At 56.6% G+C, this 16356-nt stretch overlaps 1 protein-coding gene across 1 annotated transcript in view; it reads left to right on the top strand.

Annotated features, from left to right (window-relative positions):
* Window positions 1–9089: 9089 nt before the first annotated feature.
* CCNY (cyclin Y) overlaps window positions 9090–16356 on the top strand; it is a 139374-nt gene continuing 132107 nt past the window's right edge. Inside the window, exon 1 of the mRNA XM_062211190.1 lies at window positions 9090–9258. Coding sequence (XP_062067174.1) covers window positions 9105–9258 — 154 coding nt within the window. The 5' untranslated portion in view covers window positions 9090–9104. The remainder of the gene's footprint in view (window positions 9259–16356) is intronic.

The raw sequence follows: 16356 nt of genomic DNA, 5'->3' as shown, positions 1-16356 counted from the left end.
ACATGGGGCAGGGAGAGCGCGTCCACGTGGGGCAGGGAGAGCGCGTCCACGTGGGGCAGGGAGAGTGCGTCCATGTGGGGGCAGTGCGTGTCCACGTGGGGCAGGGAGAGCGCGTCCACGTGGGGCAAGGAGAGCGCGTCCACGTGGGGCAGGGAGAGCGCGTCCACATGGGGCAGGGAGAGCGTGTCCATGTGGGGCAGGGAGAGCGCGTCCATGTGGGGCAGGGAGAGCGCGTCCACGTGGGGCAGGGAGAGTGCATCCATGTGGGGGCAGTGCGTGTCCACGTGGGGCAGGGAGAGTGCGTCCACGTGGGGGCAGTGCGCATCCACATGGGGCAGGGAGAGCGCGTCCACGTGGGGCAGGGAGAGCGCGTCCACGTGGGGCAAGGAGAGTGCGTCCACGTGGGGCAGGGAGAGCGCGTCCACGTGGGGGCAGTGCGCGTCCACATGGGGCAGGGAGAGCATGTCCATGTGGGGCAGGGAGAGTGCGTCCACGTGGGGCAGGGAGAGCGCGTCCACGTGGGGCAGGGAGAGCGCGTCCACGTGGGGAGGGAGAGCGCGTCCATGTGGGGGCAGGGAGAGCGTGTCCATGTGGGGGCAGTGCGCGTCCAGGTGGGGCAGGGAGTTTCAGGATGCCCATCTTGCTGGATCCAAGATGGCTGCACAGGGAAAAGACCTGCTGATTCTGACCACAGGAAGGTCACAGAAGAAAAGGGGTGGAACTGCGTTCCCAGGCCGCAGTGGGAAAGATGTTTGCATCGGAAATTCTACAAATGGAAGAGATGCTGTGGAGTAGCGGGCACAGTGCAATCACGCAGCAGGAGCAGGAGGCTACCAGAGGCTCTGTAGCTGGCAGCTAGCGGCAACACCATCTTCATAAGGCTGGAGTAGGGGCCAAGGTGTGACTGGCGGGTTTTATTGAAGGGGTAAATCCGTGTTCTCCACTGACTTTGAGTCTGGCCTGGAGGACTGGCAAGGGCCGGGCGCCCAAGTAGGCGTGTGAAGTGCTCCCCTCCCCAACTCTACCACTACGCCTGGACTCGACTTGCCTAGCTGGAGCACTGACTGACCTCTGAAAGTTAGGCAGCCGGTTCTGGGGACGCTCACAGTGTGTTTTCTTTTTAAAGATTTATTTTTTATTCATTTGAAAGCCAGAGATACAGAGAGAGACAAAGAGAGAAATCTTCTTTCTTCAGGTTCACTCCCCAAATGGCTATAAAGGCTGGGGCTGTGCCAGGCTGAAGCCAGGAGCCAGGAGCTTCTTCTGAGTCTCCCATGTGGGTGCAGGGCCCAAGCCCCTGGGCCGTCTTTCACCGCTTTCCAAGGCGCTAATATTAGCAGGGAGCTAGGTTGGAAGTGGAGCACCAGTGTGGGATGCTGGGGTCGCAGGTGGTGACAACTCACGATGCTGTAATGCCAGTCCCTTATGGCTCTGTCTGTGGACCGGGGAAGCTTGTGGGGCTGCGTGGATGCCCTGCGCCCTGTGACTCTGAGATTCTGTGACTGTGCCGGAGATCTCTGGGCCATCACCGCCTGGCTTCAGAGGCTCGGGGTTACATGTGCGCACCGAGGACTGTGCAGCTCCTTCCGTGGTGCACGTGCCTGTGTGGGTGAGGTTCCTAGGCACCGTGGGCTCACCCTGGGCAGCCGGTTCTCCTGTGATCACACCTCCCCCTGCTGATCATAAAGATGGACCACAGCATCGTGGGTGTCACTCAGGACCCTGGCACCTCCCTGCAGCACTGCTCTGAGCACCCTGGCCCCACCCAGCACACATCTCTGGATATCCACTGAAGGTGCAGACACTCCACTAAGGCACAGAGGCACGGTTCAAATGTAAAAGCTGTCCAAGGGGGAAGACCAACAAGTGTCTCCAGTCCCTGATAAATGTAGAAACACAAGAGACGTGAACAAGGGAGACACCAGGACACCCCAAAAGGAGCACTTCCACATCACAACTTCCACATCACAACTTCCACATCACAACTTCAGTATTACAACATGAAGATGAAGAGAATAATGAAATGCTTGAAAAGGAATTCAAAAGGATAAGATTACTCAAAACCATAGAGAAGCAAATAAATATATGAGTTAAATCCATACATGACATGGATGAAAAGTCCTGCTGGGGAAAGAGATAGTGAAATCCAATTGAAATATTAGAAATGAATTCAACATGTCAAATAAAAATACAGTGGAAAGCCTACAGAGAGTTGGTAGGCAGGATAAGAGAATTCCTGAGATAGAAGACAAACCTTTAGAAATAGACAAAAAAAGAAGAAAGTCAGAAAAACTGACAACTGTAAAGTCCGAGATGTATGAGACACTATCAAATAACCAAACATATGTGTCTTTGGAATTCCTGAAGGTGTGGAAAGAGAGAATGGATTAGAAGGGCTATTTAGTGAAACAGTAGTAGAAAACTCCTCCAATTTGGAGAAGACAGGGACATCCAAGTACAGGAAACACAGAGAACTCCTAACAGACATGACCAGAAAAGATCTTCACCACAACACGTTACAGTCAAACTTTCCCAGTTAAAACAAAAAGATCCTAAAATGTGCATGAGCGAGAGCCAGATTACCTTCAAAGGATCTCCAATTAGATTGACAGTTGATTTCTCATCAGAAGCCCTACAGGATAGTAGAGATTGAGAGACACAGTCCAAGTCCTCTCTCTATATATATACAAATACATGAACCCAGAATATCGTAGCCAGCAAAGCTCTCATTTGTAAATGAAGGTAAAGACCTTCCAAAACAAACAGAAACTGAAAGAATTTTCACCGCTCATCCAGCCTTACAGAAGATACTTCTGGATGTGCCACACACAGAAACCAACAGAGCATCATGAAAGGGTGTGACGGCAGACAATCTCCTAGGAAAAGCACAAAGGAAATCTAAAACAACAGGAATATTTATGGAAAAATGGCAGGACCAAGTCCTTACTTATCGATAATAACCTTGAATGTAAGGGACCTAAATTCTCCAATTAAAAGACAATGACGGGCTCAACAGATTAAAAAACAAGACCCATTTATTTGCTGCCTACAAGAAGCACTTGTCAATAACAAAGACACAGATTGGAAAGTGAAAAGATGGAAAAAGATATTCCATGCTAATGAAAGCAAAAACAAGCAGGAGTAGCCATCCTAATAGCACACAAAATAGACTTTTTTTTAAAAAGATTTTTTTTTTTTTCTGACAGGCAGAGTGGACAGTGAGAGAGAGACAGACAGAAAGGTCTTCCTTTGCCGTTGGTTCACCCTCCAATGGCCGCCGCGGTAGCGCGCTGCGGCCGGCGCACCGCGCTGTTCCGATGGCAGGAGCCAGGTGCTTTTCCTGGTCTCCCATGGGGTGCAGGGCCCAAGGACTTGGGCCATCCTCCACTGCACTCCCTGGCCACAGCAGAGAGCTGGCCTGGAAGAGGGGCAACCGGGACAGGATCGGTGCCCCGACCGGGACTAGAACCCGGTGTGCTGGCGCCGCAAGGCGGAGGATTAGCCTGTTGAGCCACAGCGCCGGCCCAAAAAGATTTATTTATTTGCAAGTCAGAGTTACACATAGAGAGGAGAGGAAGAGAGAGAGAGAGAGGTCTTCCATCCGATGGTTCACTCCCCAATTGGCCTCAACGGCCGGAGCTGCGCTGATCCGAAGCCAGGAGCCAGGAGCTTCTTCCAGGTCTCCCACATGGGTGTAGGGGCCCAAGGACTTGGGCCAGCTTCCACTGCTTTCCCAGGCCATAGCAGAGAGCTGGATCAGAAGTGGAGCAGCTGGGACTTGAACCAGCGCCCATGTGGGATGCCGGTGTTTCAGGCCAGGGCGTTAACCCACTGCGCCACAGCGTTGGCCCCCTTTTTTTTTTTTTAAGATTAAACAAAATAGACTTTAACACAAAAAACTGTTAAGGGAGACAAAGACAAGGAAGGGCACTATGTAATGATTAAGGGATAAATCGACAGGATGATGTGACTATAGTAAATGCATATTCAGCCTGGCTGTTTGAAACAAATGCTAACGGATCTACAGGGAGACATAGGCTCCAACACAGTACCGAAGGGGGACTTCAACACCCACTTTCATCAATGGGCAGACCGGTCCTCACAGCTGGGTGTGTTCTAAGCTGACTCTCGTGACTGTTGACCTCTCTGGACTGCACACTTCTCAAGGGCAGGTTCTGTATCTTATCCTGTTCTGTGTCCCCAAGGTGCCTGGCTCAGTACACGCTCAGAAAGAGCGTTATCAAGAAGTGAGTCACCTGCCCTGGCCAAGGGCAACTAGCTGTCACAGTAAGTACTTCCTGTGTAGCTGGCGACGCTGTGGGTGCTCCCGGTCACGTTCTGGAGGGAGGCCTCCGGGGAGAGGGGGTCACCGGAAAACAGGAGGGTACAGGAAAAGCATCAGGGGTACGGCCAACCAAAGTCTAAGTCGTCGCACAGCTGTCAGAAACACTGGACAATCGACATGGACGCTGGCTACCCGGTGTGCGTAAGGGCAGCTGTACGGGGGGCTGTTTTTATCTGGGGACCCCACGCGCTTTCCTTCTGACCAAGGTTTCAAGCTCTGGGGCTAAGCCGGCTCCTCGGAGTTCACTGCGCTTCTGCAGGTCATCCGGGGAACGCGTGAAGGATTTGACTCGTATCTCACGGACGCGCACGTGGATGATAGAGACCAGTTATGTTCCACCTGGGTCTGGCTGATTCGCTTTCTTTCTTTCTTTCTTTTTTTTGACAGGCAGAGTGGACAGTGAGAGAGAGAGACAGAGAGAAAGGTCTTCCTTTTTGCCGTTGTTTCACCCTCCAATGGCCGCTGCGGCTGGCGCATCGCGCTGATCCGAAGCCAGGAGCCAGGTGCTTCTCCTGGTCTCCCATGTGGGTGCAGGGCCCAAGGACTTGGGCCATCCTCCACTGCCCTCGCGGGCCACAGCAGAGAGCTGGCCTGGAAGAGGGGCAACTGGGACAGAATCCGGCGCCCTGACCGGGACTAGAACCCGGTGTGCCAGCGCCGCAGGCGGAGGATTAGCCTGTTGAGCCACGGCGCCGGCCTCCTGATTTGCTTTCTTTCTTTCTTTTTTTTTTTTTTTTGACAGGCAGAGTGGACAGTGAGAGAGAGAGACAGAGAGAAAGGTCTTCCTTTGGCCATTGGTTTACCCTCCAATGGCCGCCGCGGTTGGCGCGCTGCGGCCGGCGCACCGCGCTGATCCAATGGCAGGAGCCAGGTGCTTCTCCTGGTCTCCCATGGGGTGCAGGGCCCAAGCACTTGGGCCATCCTCCACTGCCTTCCCGGGCCACAGCAGAGAGCTGGCCTGGAAGAGGGGCAACCGGGATAGAATCCGGCGCCCCGACCGGGACTAGAACCTGGTGTGCCGGGGCCGCAAGGCGGAGGATTAGCCTGTTAAGCCGCGGCGCCGGCCTCCTGATTTGCTTTCTTAAGTGCATCTTATAATTTACATAACAGTAATATGATGGTGCTGGAAGATACATCTTAGTAACAACAAAGCGTGGACTTAACAATTTCTGGCCCCCAATGAAGTCATCTTTGATTTCAGTTTTCCCACGAACCCCTGGAAGTTACCTTCTCACGCTGCTCAGGGTTCAAACACTGTGGTTCTCCAGAACATTCCGCGGAAACCAGAGCCTCCACCGCTATACACACGTGGAGAGCACTGGCGTGGCGCGTGCCCACGTTCCTCAGGGCGACCGCGTTCTCCAGTTAGGGACTGAGAGAGAAGCAGGAAGATCACCAAGGGTTCTCTCTGCTCAGAGAGCAGGGTCCACGTGTGCAGTTCCGGGCTGCATTGTTCCGTGATGGCTGACGGTGTTGAGGGCAGGGCCTTGGGGAGGCGGCCCGATCGCCCCTCCTCTCACCCACGCTGTCCCCGGTGTGGCTACGGGGACACCCACTGAGGAGCGTTCTCTGTGCTGTGGGAGAGGCCCAGTGACTTCCTCAACCCCTCCCCTCCAGCTCGTCTGTCCCCCGCGCTGGCCAGGGCGGCTGAGCCCCACAGGACCACCAAGCCGTCCTGCACCCCTGTCTCTCTCCTCTTCAACTCCAGACCTCAGCAGTCAGAACGAGAGCAGAAAAGGGAAAACGAAGGGGAGAGGCGACCCTCGTCTTCTCCACTGGCGAATGCTGCCGGTTTTAAATCTGCTTACGGCTCCCCTCCCATTCAGTGAGTGACACAGGCCAGGGCAGCAGGTCCGAGTGGACGCAGCCGAGAGACAAACTCTGGGGCTTGGGACCCAGCACCCCAGGGCATTTCTCAGCATTCGGGCCTTGGGCGAATTGGCTTATTGGAATTTATAAAATGGAGCACGACAGCATGCGCCTAGATGAAAAAAATGCTTAGCACAGTACGAGCCACCCAGCAGATGCTCAGAAGTATCTTTTGCTGCTGTCATTTCGGCCTCACCTTGCCTCTGCCTGGGGTGGGTCATTGTGTGTCCCCCAGGGCGTCGCCGTAGGCCAGGCTAGGAGCACCTCTGCCTGCACAAGACTGAAGGGTGTGTGGGGTGGTTGGGAGGCAGGGCTGGCACCGGTAAACCACCAGTGAGGCCTCGGCCTGGGTTCTCTTTCCAGGCCAAGTCCACACAGGTGCATCCCTAAGGGGAATCCCTAGGGGGCGGGGACAGAGAAAACCCTGAGACTCCCGGATGCTCTTGTAGGTCGACACTGTCCGTGCTGGGCCCGCACAGGAAGTATGCAGCCATGCTCTCTCCTTTTTTTTTTTTTAAAGATTTATTTATTTATTTATTTGAAAGATAGAGTTATAGACAGTGAGAGGGAGAGATAGAGAGAAAGGTCTTCCTTCCGTTGGTTCACTCCCCAAATGGCTGCTACCGTCGGCGCTGCGCTGATTTGAAGCCAGGAGCCAGGTGCTTCTCCTGGTCTCCCATGCGGGTGCAGGACCCAAGCACTTGGGCCATCCTCCACTGCCCTCCCGGGCCACAGCAGAGAGCTGGACTGGAAGAGGAGCAACCAGGACAGAATCCGGCGCCCCGACTGGGTCTAGAACCTGGGGTGCCGGTGCCACAGGCAGAGGATTAGTCAAGAGAACCACGGCGCTGGTCCCATGCTCTCCCCTCTTAAGCGCTTCACATCACAACAATACAAATGGTATAGATCTTATGAGTAGATAATTTACTTAGCGTGCCCAGGTGGTTTTGTGATCGGATGCCCACTTCCAGACGGTGGCTCCCGCTACAGCGTGCTCAGTTTCAGCCACCACGCCCTGAGACGCAGCCAAGCCTGGAGCGCCCACATTCAGTGCCTTGCAGCAGGTGCCAGCCAGCCTAGCCTGGGTGCATGGCTAGCACAGCACCGTTTTGCCTCAGGGTCCTCCAAGGGCTGCAGTTCCTTCAGCGGCTCAGCATCGTCGCCTGGCAGCCATTTATTTTCCAAGGACAACTTCTTCCATGTTCCCGACTGGGTACACCAACCCAGGTCAGAGCACGGAGCTTTTTATAAAGCACCAACCCTGGCCGGCGCCGCGGCTCACTGGGCCAATCCTCCGCCTGCGGCGCCAGCATCCCGGGTTCTAGTCCCGGTCGGGGCGCCGGATTCTGTCCCGGTTGCCCCTCTTCCAGGCCAGCTCTCTGCTATGGCCCGGGAAGGCAGTGGAGGATGGCCCAAGTGCTTGGGCCCTGCACCCCATGGGAGACCAGGAGAAGCACCTGACTCCTGGCTTCAGATCGGCGCAGCGCCGGCCACAGCAGCCATCTGGGGGGTGAACCAATGGAAGGAAGACCTTTCTCTCTGTCTCTCTAACTCTGCCTGTCAAAAAATAAAAATAAAAAGTACCAACCCTAACTATATAACCATTAGTGTAGCTGGACGCATGACACAGCCTAGACAAGCCTGGTAGGGGGCATTTGGCACACTGGTAAGCCGTTGCCTGCGGTGACCACATCCTGTACCAAGTGCCCGGCTTGAGTCCCGGCTCCTCTGCCTTCCACTCCGCAGTGCCCAGCTTGAGTCCCGGCTCCTCTGCCTTCCGCTCCGCTTCCCAGGAATGTGTACCCCGGGGGAGGCAGCCGGTGATGGTGGCTCAAGTACCGGGCTCCACGCCACCCACGTAGACCCGGGTGGAGTTCCTGGCTCTCCTCTTAGGCCTGGTCTTGCCCCAGCTGTTGAGGGCATCTGGGGAGTGACCCAGAGGACTGAGGCTCTGTCTTTGCCTTACAAATGCAATACAGACGTTGCACCCACCCCCACCCCCGGCTGGACGGAGAGAATTACACGCTATCAAAGCCTCTGGCACGGCGTCCACACGTGACCGGTGCTGGGTCGGCGTCACTGCCTGGATCTGTCATTAAGGACAGTTTGGGCATTGTGTCACCCTGGGCCTCCATTGTCCTCGGACATAAAATCACGAGGATTGTGCAAGCTTTCAAAAATCCCCTTCCCAGAGGGCCCTGTACCCGGAGGGCCTGCGGCTCCCTGGCCCCTAACGCTGCAGGGCGAAGCCAAGGGCAGGGTGCGGGTCGTGGTCACTCGGGTCCCCAGTGGCTGCGGTCCCCCGGTCACCCTCCACCCCCACCCCCTCCCCCGTGAACGCAAAACCGGTACTTCCTGGTGAACACAGGCCCCCAGGTTCATTTCAGAGCCTAGAAGCCGGGGCCAGGGGCTCCGTCCCGGGCGCCCAGGTGGCCATCGCCGGTGCCTCCCCGGGGGGGCCCGGCTCACAGGCCCCGCCAAGGCCTCCCCGCCCCCGCCGGGCTCCCCACGCGCGGGCCCGCCCCTCTCGGCCGGATCTGCTTCCAGGGCACCGGGAAGGGGCGGGCCGGGGCGGGGAGCGCGCGGGGCGGGGAGGCCCCGAGCATCCTCGCCGCCGGCTGCGCCGCCCGGCCTGAACCGGAACCGCTGGCCGAGCCGCGAGCCGGGGAGCCGGGGAGCCGGGGAGCCGGGCGCCGGTCGGGGAGCGGTGGGGGACGCGGCCTGCGCGGCGCCGCCCGCCATGGCCGGCGCGGGCTGAGCGGGGCGCGGCGCGCGCGGAGGCCGAGGGCAGCCGGGGCGCCCGCCCATGGCGAGGCCGCGCCGCCGCCGCCGCCGCCGCTGCTGCTGCTGAGCGGGCGGCCGCGCCCCGCGCCGGCGGGCGCCGCGGAAGATGGGGAACACGACCTCGTGCTGCGTGTCGTCCAGCCCCAAGCTCCGGCGGCACGCGCACTCGCGGCTGGAGCCCTACCGGCCCGACGCCGAGCTGAGCCGCGAGGACACGGGCTGCAACCTGCAGCACATCAGCGACCGCGAGAACGTGGACGGTGAGCGCCCCGGGGGCGCGGGGGCGCGCGGGGGCGCGTGGGGAGCGCGTGGGCGCGCGCGGAGCTGCGGCCGCGGTGCGGGGCGCGCGGGGCGCCCCCTACACTTGCGGAGGGGACCTCGCTCCCCTCCCCCGGGCCCGGGTCCAGGCTCAGCAAAGCCTGTGAAATTTAAAACAAATAAATGAACCCGTAAGAAGGAAGCGAAGGGCCGCGGGGCGCTGTCCGTGGGTGCGTGGGCGCGGGTGGCCCCTGCCGGGCCGCCTCGGGGAGACGCGGGCTAGGAAGTGCGGGCTGCTGCCGGCTCCCCGCAGCCAGGGGGAGTGCGTGACGCGGCCCTTGCGGGTCTTGGCGTGCGTGGGGCGGCAGGCTGACTCCATGAGGTCCACGCAGGAGCCGGTCCGCAGTGGGCGCTTGGTGGGTGGCGGCCCCAGTGCTGCGGTCTTGGTGCTCCTAGCATACTGACCCACCCCCGGCTGTCCGTGAGCTGCAGCCCTGCTTGGACACCTGGAAGGGTATTGCGGCCAGATCTGTTGTGGTCAGTGCTATAGCCCAAGCCCCTGAAAGAGACACTTAGAATAAAGACGCAGTGTTTTGTCTGAGAGGAACGAACGACCCAGCCGTGAACTGTGGACGGGCAGTAGCGTTTGGGAATAGGTGGACGCTTTGTTGTGAATCATGGATCATCAACAGCAAAGACTTAGAGAGTTTCTACAAGCTGGTCCACTCCCCAGATGGCCACAACAGCCAGCCCTGGGCCAGGCCGGAGCCAGGAGCCAGGAGCTACTTCCGGGTCTCCCACGCGGGCGCAGGGGCCCAAGCACTTAGGCCATCTTCCACTGCTTTCCCAGGTGCATTAGCAGGGAGCCGGGTCAGAAGTGGAGCAGCTGGGACTCGAACCGGTGCCCATATGGGATGCGGGCACTGTAGGTGGCAGCTTAGCCCACTATACCGCAGCGCCAGCCCCCATCAAACACTTCTCTAAAGTGTTTCTTTGAAAGGCGGAACAACAGAGAGTGAGCGAGCGAGGGAGAGCAAGAGAGAGAGATTCTATCTGCTGGTTCCCTGCCCAGGTGCGGCCGACAGCCGGGGTCCGGCTGAAGCCAGCAGCCAGGAACCGCAGGTCTCCTGCGTGGGTGGCAGTGACCCAGGTACTCAAGACTTCAGGTCTTGCCTTCCGTGCCGGAGCAGGGAGCTGGGTGGGAAGTGGAGGTGAAACCACGCACTTTGATCTGGGCTGCCGGGTCCCGAGCCACGGTTAACTTGCCACGCCTCAGTGCCTGCCCTTGGTCAAGCATTTTTGAGAGAAAGTTGGGAAGACCACCAGCTTCAGGTCTGCAGGTACGAGCTAGAAGGTAGCGCAGTTCTAATCTGGGCTTGGGGTCCTCTCACTCCACATCCTGGCTCATAGGATGAGGCGTCTAAACAGTGTTCTCTTCTGTCTCCCAGGCTCGGTAAATAATGGTTCCGGGACTTACCTAACCAGCGCTTCTCGGTGTTGCTTTTGGTTGGACCAGAAGTCCAGGGCTGGATGTTGGCATTAATAGTTTATTTAGAGCTCCTCAGGGAATAATAAGATGTAGCTCCGCTTGGTAATTGCTGGCTGGGTGGATCTTGGAAGCGTTACCACCTGCTGTTCGGAGACAGTTTTGGTAAAAATTAGTGTTGGAGGCTGGGAGAAACATTTCTTTAAATGGCATACATACCCATATATACATATATATATATATGTATCTATGTATAACTATATGTATTTATATGTATCTGGACTCCTGAGTTAGATTATTAGATTATTAAAACTACATCTCGAAAATTATTTTTTTGAAGATTTATTTATTAATTTGAAAGGCGGAGTTACAGAGAGGCAGAGGCAGAGACAAAGGTCTTCCGTCCACTCATTCACTCCGCAAATGGCTGCAAAGCCCGATCCAGAGCCAGGAGCTTCCTCCAGGTCTCCCATGCGGGTGCAGGGGCCCAAGCACCTGGGCCATCTTCTACTGCTTTCCCCGGGCCACAGCAGAGAGCTGGATGGGAAGTGGAGCAACCGGGCCTCAAGCCAGCGCCCATGTTGAGATGCCGGCCCTGCAGGCGACGGCTTTACCTGCTGCGCCACAGTGCCAGCCCCTGGAGAATTCTTGATCCAAGTGTAGGGTAAAAGCTGAAGTGCTCAATTCTGTCTTATTTAAATCCCAAAAAACTTCCTACGCAATTGATCTTGAAAGAGACAGAGACGTTCATGTGTTTCTGAGGTTCCTTTGACTCAAGGGGGGGAGAGCAGTTCTCCATGTTTTCCGCGTGCTGCTCCCAAGCGTGTAGCGAGGGCATTGATTGGGGTATTCCTGCTTCCCTGATGGCTGCTGCTGACTGGCTGTGTCCTCCGTTGGTGAGGTCAGTGTGTCTTTGAACTTTGTCTCCCTCCCCAGGGATTTCGTCTCATCCATGTCTACGTGAGAAGCAGCCAAAAGACCAACAGCGAGGGTGCTGCAGCGGCCAGCGGGGTAGGTGGGTTGGCCTGTTGACAGTAACCGTGGCAGCAGTGGCCTTCCCTAACACAGATGTGGCAGGACAGAGGTGACTTGCGCAGTCACACAGCCAGGAAGTGGCCAGCCTGGGGTTGCCTCTGGACGGGGCGTGTGTCAGCCCTGCAGCCTCATCTGTCATTTCTCATGTTTGGTCTAGACGCCCACGATTCAGTTATCTGTACAGGAGGTGGGGGAGGGCGCTGAAGGGAACTTGAAACGTGGTGAGACCAAATGAACCAGGGTACCTGTAACATCTGAGCCGAGTGTTGCCGTGGGGTGGGGTTTTGCCTCAATGTGATGGATCTTCATCCTTTTTCTTTTTTTAAAATTTATTTGAGAAGTAGAATTACAAACAGAGGGAGAGACAAAGAGGAAAGGTCTTCTATCTGCTGGTTCACTCCCCAGATGGCTGCAACGGCTGGAATTGGGCCTATCTGGAGCCAGGAGCCAGGAGCTTCTTCTGGGTCTCCCATGTGAGCGCAGGGACCCAAGCACTTGAACCATCTTCCACTGCTTTCCCAGGCCATAGCAGAGAGCTGGATCAGAAGAGGAGCAGCTGGGACTCAAACTGGCGCCCACATGGGGTGTCGGTGCCACAGGCGGAGGCTTAGCTCACTACGCCACGGCGCTGGCCCTGAGGTTTCACCCTCTGTAGCTCACCTGTCATCCTTGACGACTTCCTCTCTCGTGTGTGCAGTCTGCTGGGACCCTATGGCTCTCTACCTCCAAAATCTATCCAGAACCGAACACCGCTCCAGACCTCTCCTGCTGCTCTTATGGCTGGAGGCACTGTGGTCTCTTCCAGGCCTCCTGGACTCCCAGCGTCCACCCCTGCCCACTACAGTCTGTTCCCCACGCAGCAGCCACTCTGCTGGGGGTTGTTGCTAACCTCACCACGTGTCATTCCTCTGCGGGGACTCCCGATTTCACACTGAGTGAGAGCCGTCTCCTTACGGTGGACTCCAAGCCCCCCTACTTTCCTGCCTTTGCATGCTGGCTCGTTCCAGCTGGACTGGCCTCCGGTGCTGTCTGTCAGTGCAGCAGACGGCCCCTGCCCCAGGACCAGGCTCCGTGGCTTTGCCTCGGGTGTTCCCGTGTGTTCTGGTGGATGCTCATAGCCTTGGGCCTTGGTTCAGGTCTCCTTTCCAACGAGGCTTCCCAGTAACCTCACTGCATCCCTCTGATACCACTCAGTGTGTCACCTGTGGTACCCTGTATACACACAGACATGGTCACTCCCCCTTCACCTGTGTGCAGTCCTGGTGTGTGTTCTGTACCCTGTGTGTCACCTGTGGTACCCTGTATACACACAGACATGGTCACTCCCCCTTCACCTGTGTGCAGTCCTGGTGTGTGTTCTGTACCCCGTGTGTCACCTGTGGTACCCTGTATACACACAGACATGGTCACTCCCCCTTCACCTGTGTGCAGTCCTGGTGTGTGTTCTGTACCCTGTGTGTCACCTGTGGTACCCTGTATACACACAGACATGGTCACTCCCCCTTCACCTGTGTGCAGTCCTGGTGTGTGTTCTGTACCCTGTGTGTCACCTGTGGTCCCCTGTGTACACACAGACATGGTCACTCCCCCTTCACCTGTGTGCAGTCCTGGTGTGTGTTCTGTACCCTGTGTGTCACCTGTGGTACCCTGTATACACACAGACATGGTCACACCCCCTTCACCTGTGTGCAGTCCTGGTGTGTGTTCTGTGCCCTGTGTGTCACCTGTGGTCCCCTGTATACACACAGACATGGTCACACCCACTTCATCTGTGTGCAGTCCTGGTGTGTGTTCTGTGCCCTGTGTGTCACCTGTGATACCCTGTATACACACAGACATGGTCACTCCCCCTTCACCTGTGTGCAGTCCTGGTGTGTGTTCTGTACCCTGTGTGTCACCTGTGGTACCCTGTATACACACAGACATGGTCACTCCCCCTTCACCTGTGTGCAGTCCTGGTGTGTGTTCTGTACCCTGTGTGTCACCTGTGGTCCCCTGTATACACACAGACATGGTCACTCCCCCTTCACCTGTGTGCAGTCCTGGTGTGTGTTCTGTACCCCGTGTGTCACCTGTGGTACCCTGTATACACACAGACATGGTCACTCCCCCTTCACCTGTGTGCAGTCCTGGTGTGTGTTCTGTACCCTGTGTGTCACCTGTGGTACCCTGTATACACACAGACACGGTCACGCCCCCTTCACCTGTGTACAGTCCTGGTGTGTGTTCTGTACCCTGTGTGTCACCTGTGGTACCCTGTGTACACACAGACATGGTCACACCTCCTTCACCTGTGTGCAGTCCTGGTGTGTGTTCTGTACCCTGTGTGTCACCTGTGGTCCCCTGTGTACACACAGACATGGTCACACCCCCTTCACCTGTGTGCAGTCCTGGTGTGTGTTCTGTGCCCTGTGTGTCACCTGTGATACCCTGTATACACACAGACATGGTCACTCCCCCTTCACCTGTGTGCAGTCCTGGTGTGTGTTCTGTACCCCGTGTGTCACCTGTGGTACCCTGTATACACACAGACACGGTCACACCCCCTTCACCTGTGTACAGTCCTGGTGTGTGTTCTGTACCCCGTGTGTCACCTGTGGTCCCCTGTGTACACACAGACACGGCCACACCCCCTTCACCTGTGTACAGTCCTGGTGTGTGTTCTGTACCCCGTGTGTCACCTGTGGTCCCCTGTGTACACACAGACACAGTCACACCCGCTTCACCTGTGTGCAGTCCTGTTGTGTGTTCTGTATACCGTGTGTCACCTGTGGTACCCTGTGTACACACAGACATGGTCACACCTCCTTCACCTGTGTGCAGTCCTGTTGTGTGTTCTGTATACCGTGTGTCACCTGTGGTCCCCTGTATACACACAGACACGGTCACTCCCCCTTCACCTGTGTGCAGTCCTGGTGTGTGTTCTGTACCCCGTGTGTCACCTGTGGTACCCTGTATACACACAGACATGGTCACTCCCACTTCACCTGTGTGCAGTCCTGGTGTGTGTTCTGTACCCCGTGTGTCACCTGTGGTCCCCTGCACACACACGTATACATCGTTACTCCCACTTCACCTGGCATGGAGCTCCCGTAGCCATTTTCTGTCTTGCTCGCTGACGTCACCTCTGTGCCCAGAGGGGTCCTGGTTTGCTTGATGACCCTGAGTCCTTCCTGAGTGGCTGAGTGAAGGACGTCCGAGTCAGAACGTCATCCAGGTGTCAGGGTGAGAGGCCGGCACCGTGGCACAGCTGGTGAAGCTGCTGCCTGCGAACGCTGGCATCACATCTGGGCGCCAGTTTGTGGCCCTGCGGCTCTGTGTCCTCTCTGGCTGCCTGTGAATGCATCTGGAACAGCAGCATGGGATGTCCCAAGTGTCTCGGCCCTGCCGCTCATGGGGGAGACCTGGAAGAAGCTCTTCTTCGGCCTGGCTCAGCCCTGGCTGTTGCGGCCATCTCGGGAATGAATCAGCTGATGGAGAGATCTCTCCCCGTCTCTCCCTCTCTCTGTGTAACTCTGACTTTCAAGTAAATAAATATTTAAAAAAAGACCTTGTTCAGGATCTGTAATAATGAAAGTCGAGTGGATGTGAAACTGGTTTCGTTTGCCTTTTACCCTGAGAGGTAGCGGGGGTAGGGTGAGGTGGTGAAAATAAAAATCCAGAAAGGGTGTAGGGCCTCCAAAAGGAAGGAAGGAGCCACCCACAGGGAGAAGCAGCTCCGGCTAATGGAAGTGTGTTTGCCTGTGTCTTCCAGGGAGTGACTTGAGCTGTGGCCTTACGCATGTCCTTAAGGGTGCAAATGAGACTCAGATGCTTTGTTAAACCGACGTACGAGGTGAACACGTGCCGTGAGAAACGTGTCCCGGCCTGTGCAGCAGCTGGTGTTTGGGAGGAGCCGCGGGGACTCGCGCTCAGGGCCGCAAGGATACCTGGGAGTTTGCTCACCCTTCTAGGTCGGGGAGCAGCAGCACAGAATCCTAAGCGTCTCTTGCAGCGTTAGCTCGCTTGTTGCTCTTGGTTCCTTTGGGTTTCCACCCCCTGCTTCGCCTCCTCCCTTCAGCCCCCTTTCTCTGAGTTTCAGTCCCTTGTTAGCAGCACCCATCCCGCTGGGCAGAACCTTTCATCCTGGCCAGGAATGGTCAGCCTCGCGGCCGCAAGGCGGGTGAGGACGCCGCGGGCAGCCGGGCAGGGTGCAGTGTGCGTGTGGAACTCGTTGGCACTGCCCGACGATCCCTGACTGCTCCGGACCCACGTGTTTTCCTCGCCACGTGGACTCCGCGAGCCGGGCGCATGCATGGCCTCGTTTGCCAGATGAGAGACCCAGATCCTGGCTCTTGGACATCATGGACAATGGTGGTGGAGTTTATTTTGTGGTAATTTTGGGCCAAGAACTGTGCTAATTGCTGGACCTGTGTTATCTTTTCTTCTTTTGAAGACTGACTTTTTGCACGGCAGAGTTAAAGGGATATATATATGTATATATATATATATATATATGCATATGTGTGTGTGTGTGTGTGTGTGTGTGTATATATATATATATATATAGAGAGAGAGAGAGAGAGAGAGAGAGGTCTTC

Source organism: Lepus europaeus, chromosome 14, assembly GCF_033115175.1.
Source record: "Lepus europaeus isolate LE1 chromosome 14, mLepTim1.pri, whole genome shotgun sequence".
In the NCBI taxonomy this organism is placed as follows: Eukaryota; Metazoa; Chordata; class Mammalia; order Lagomorpha; family Leporidae; genus Lepus; species Lepus europaeus.
The sequence above is the reverse complement of the archived record's forward strand: the minus strand, read 5'-3'. Positions and strand labels throughout refer to the sequence as shown.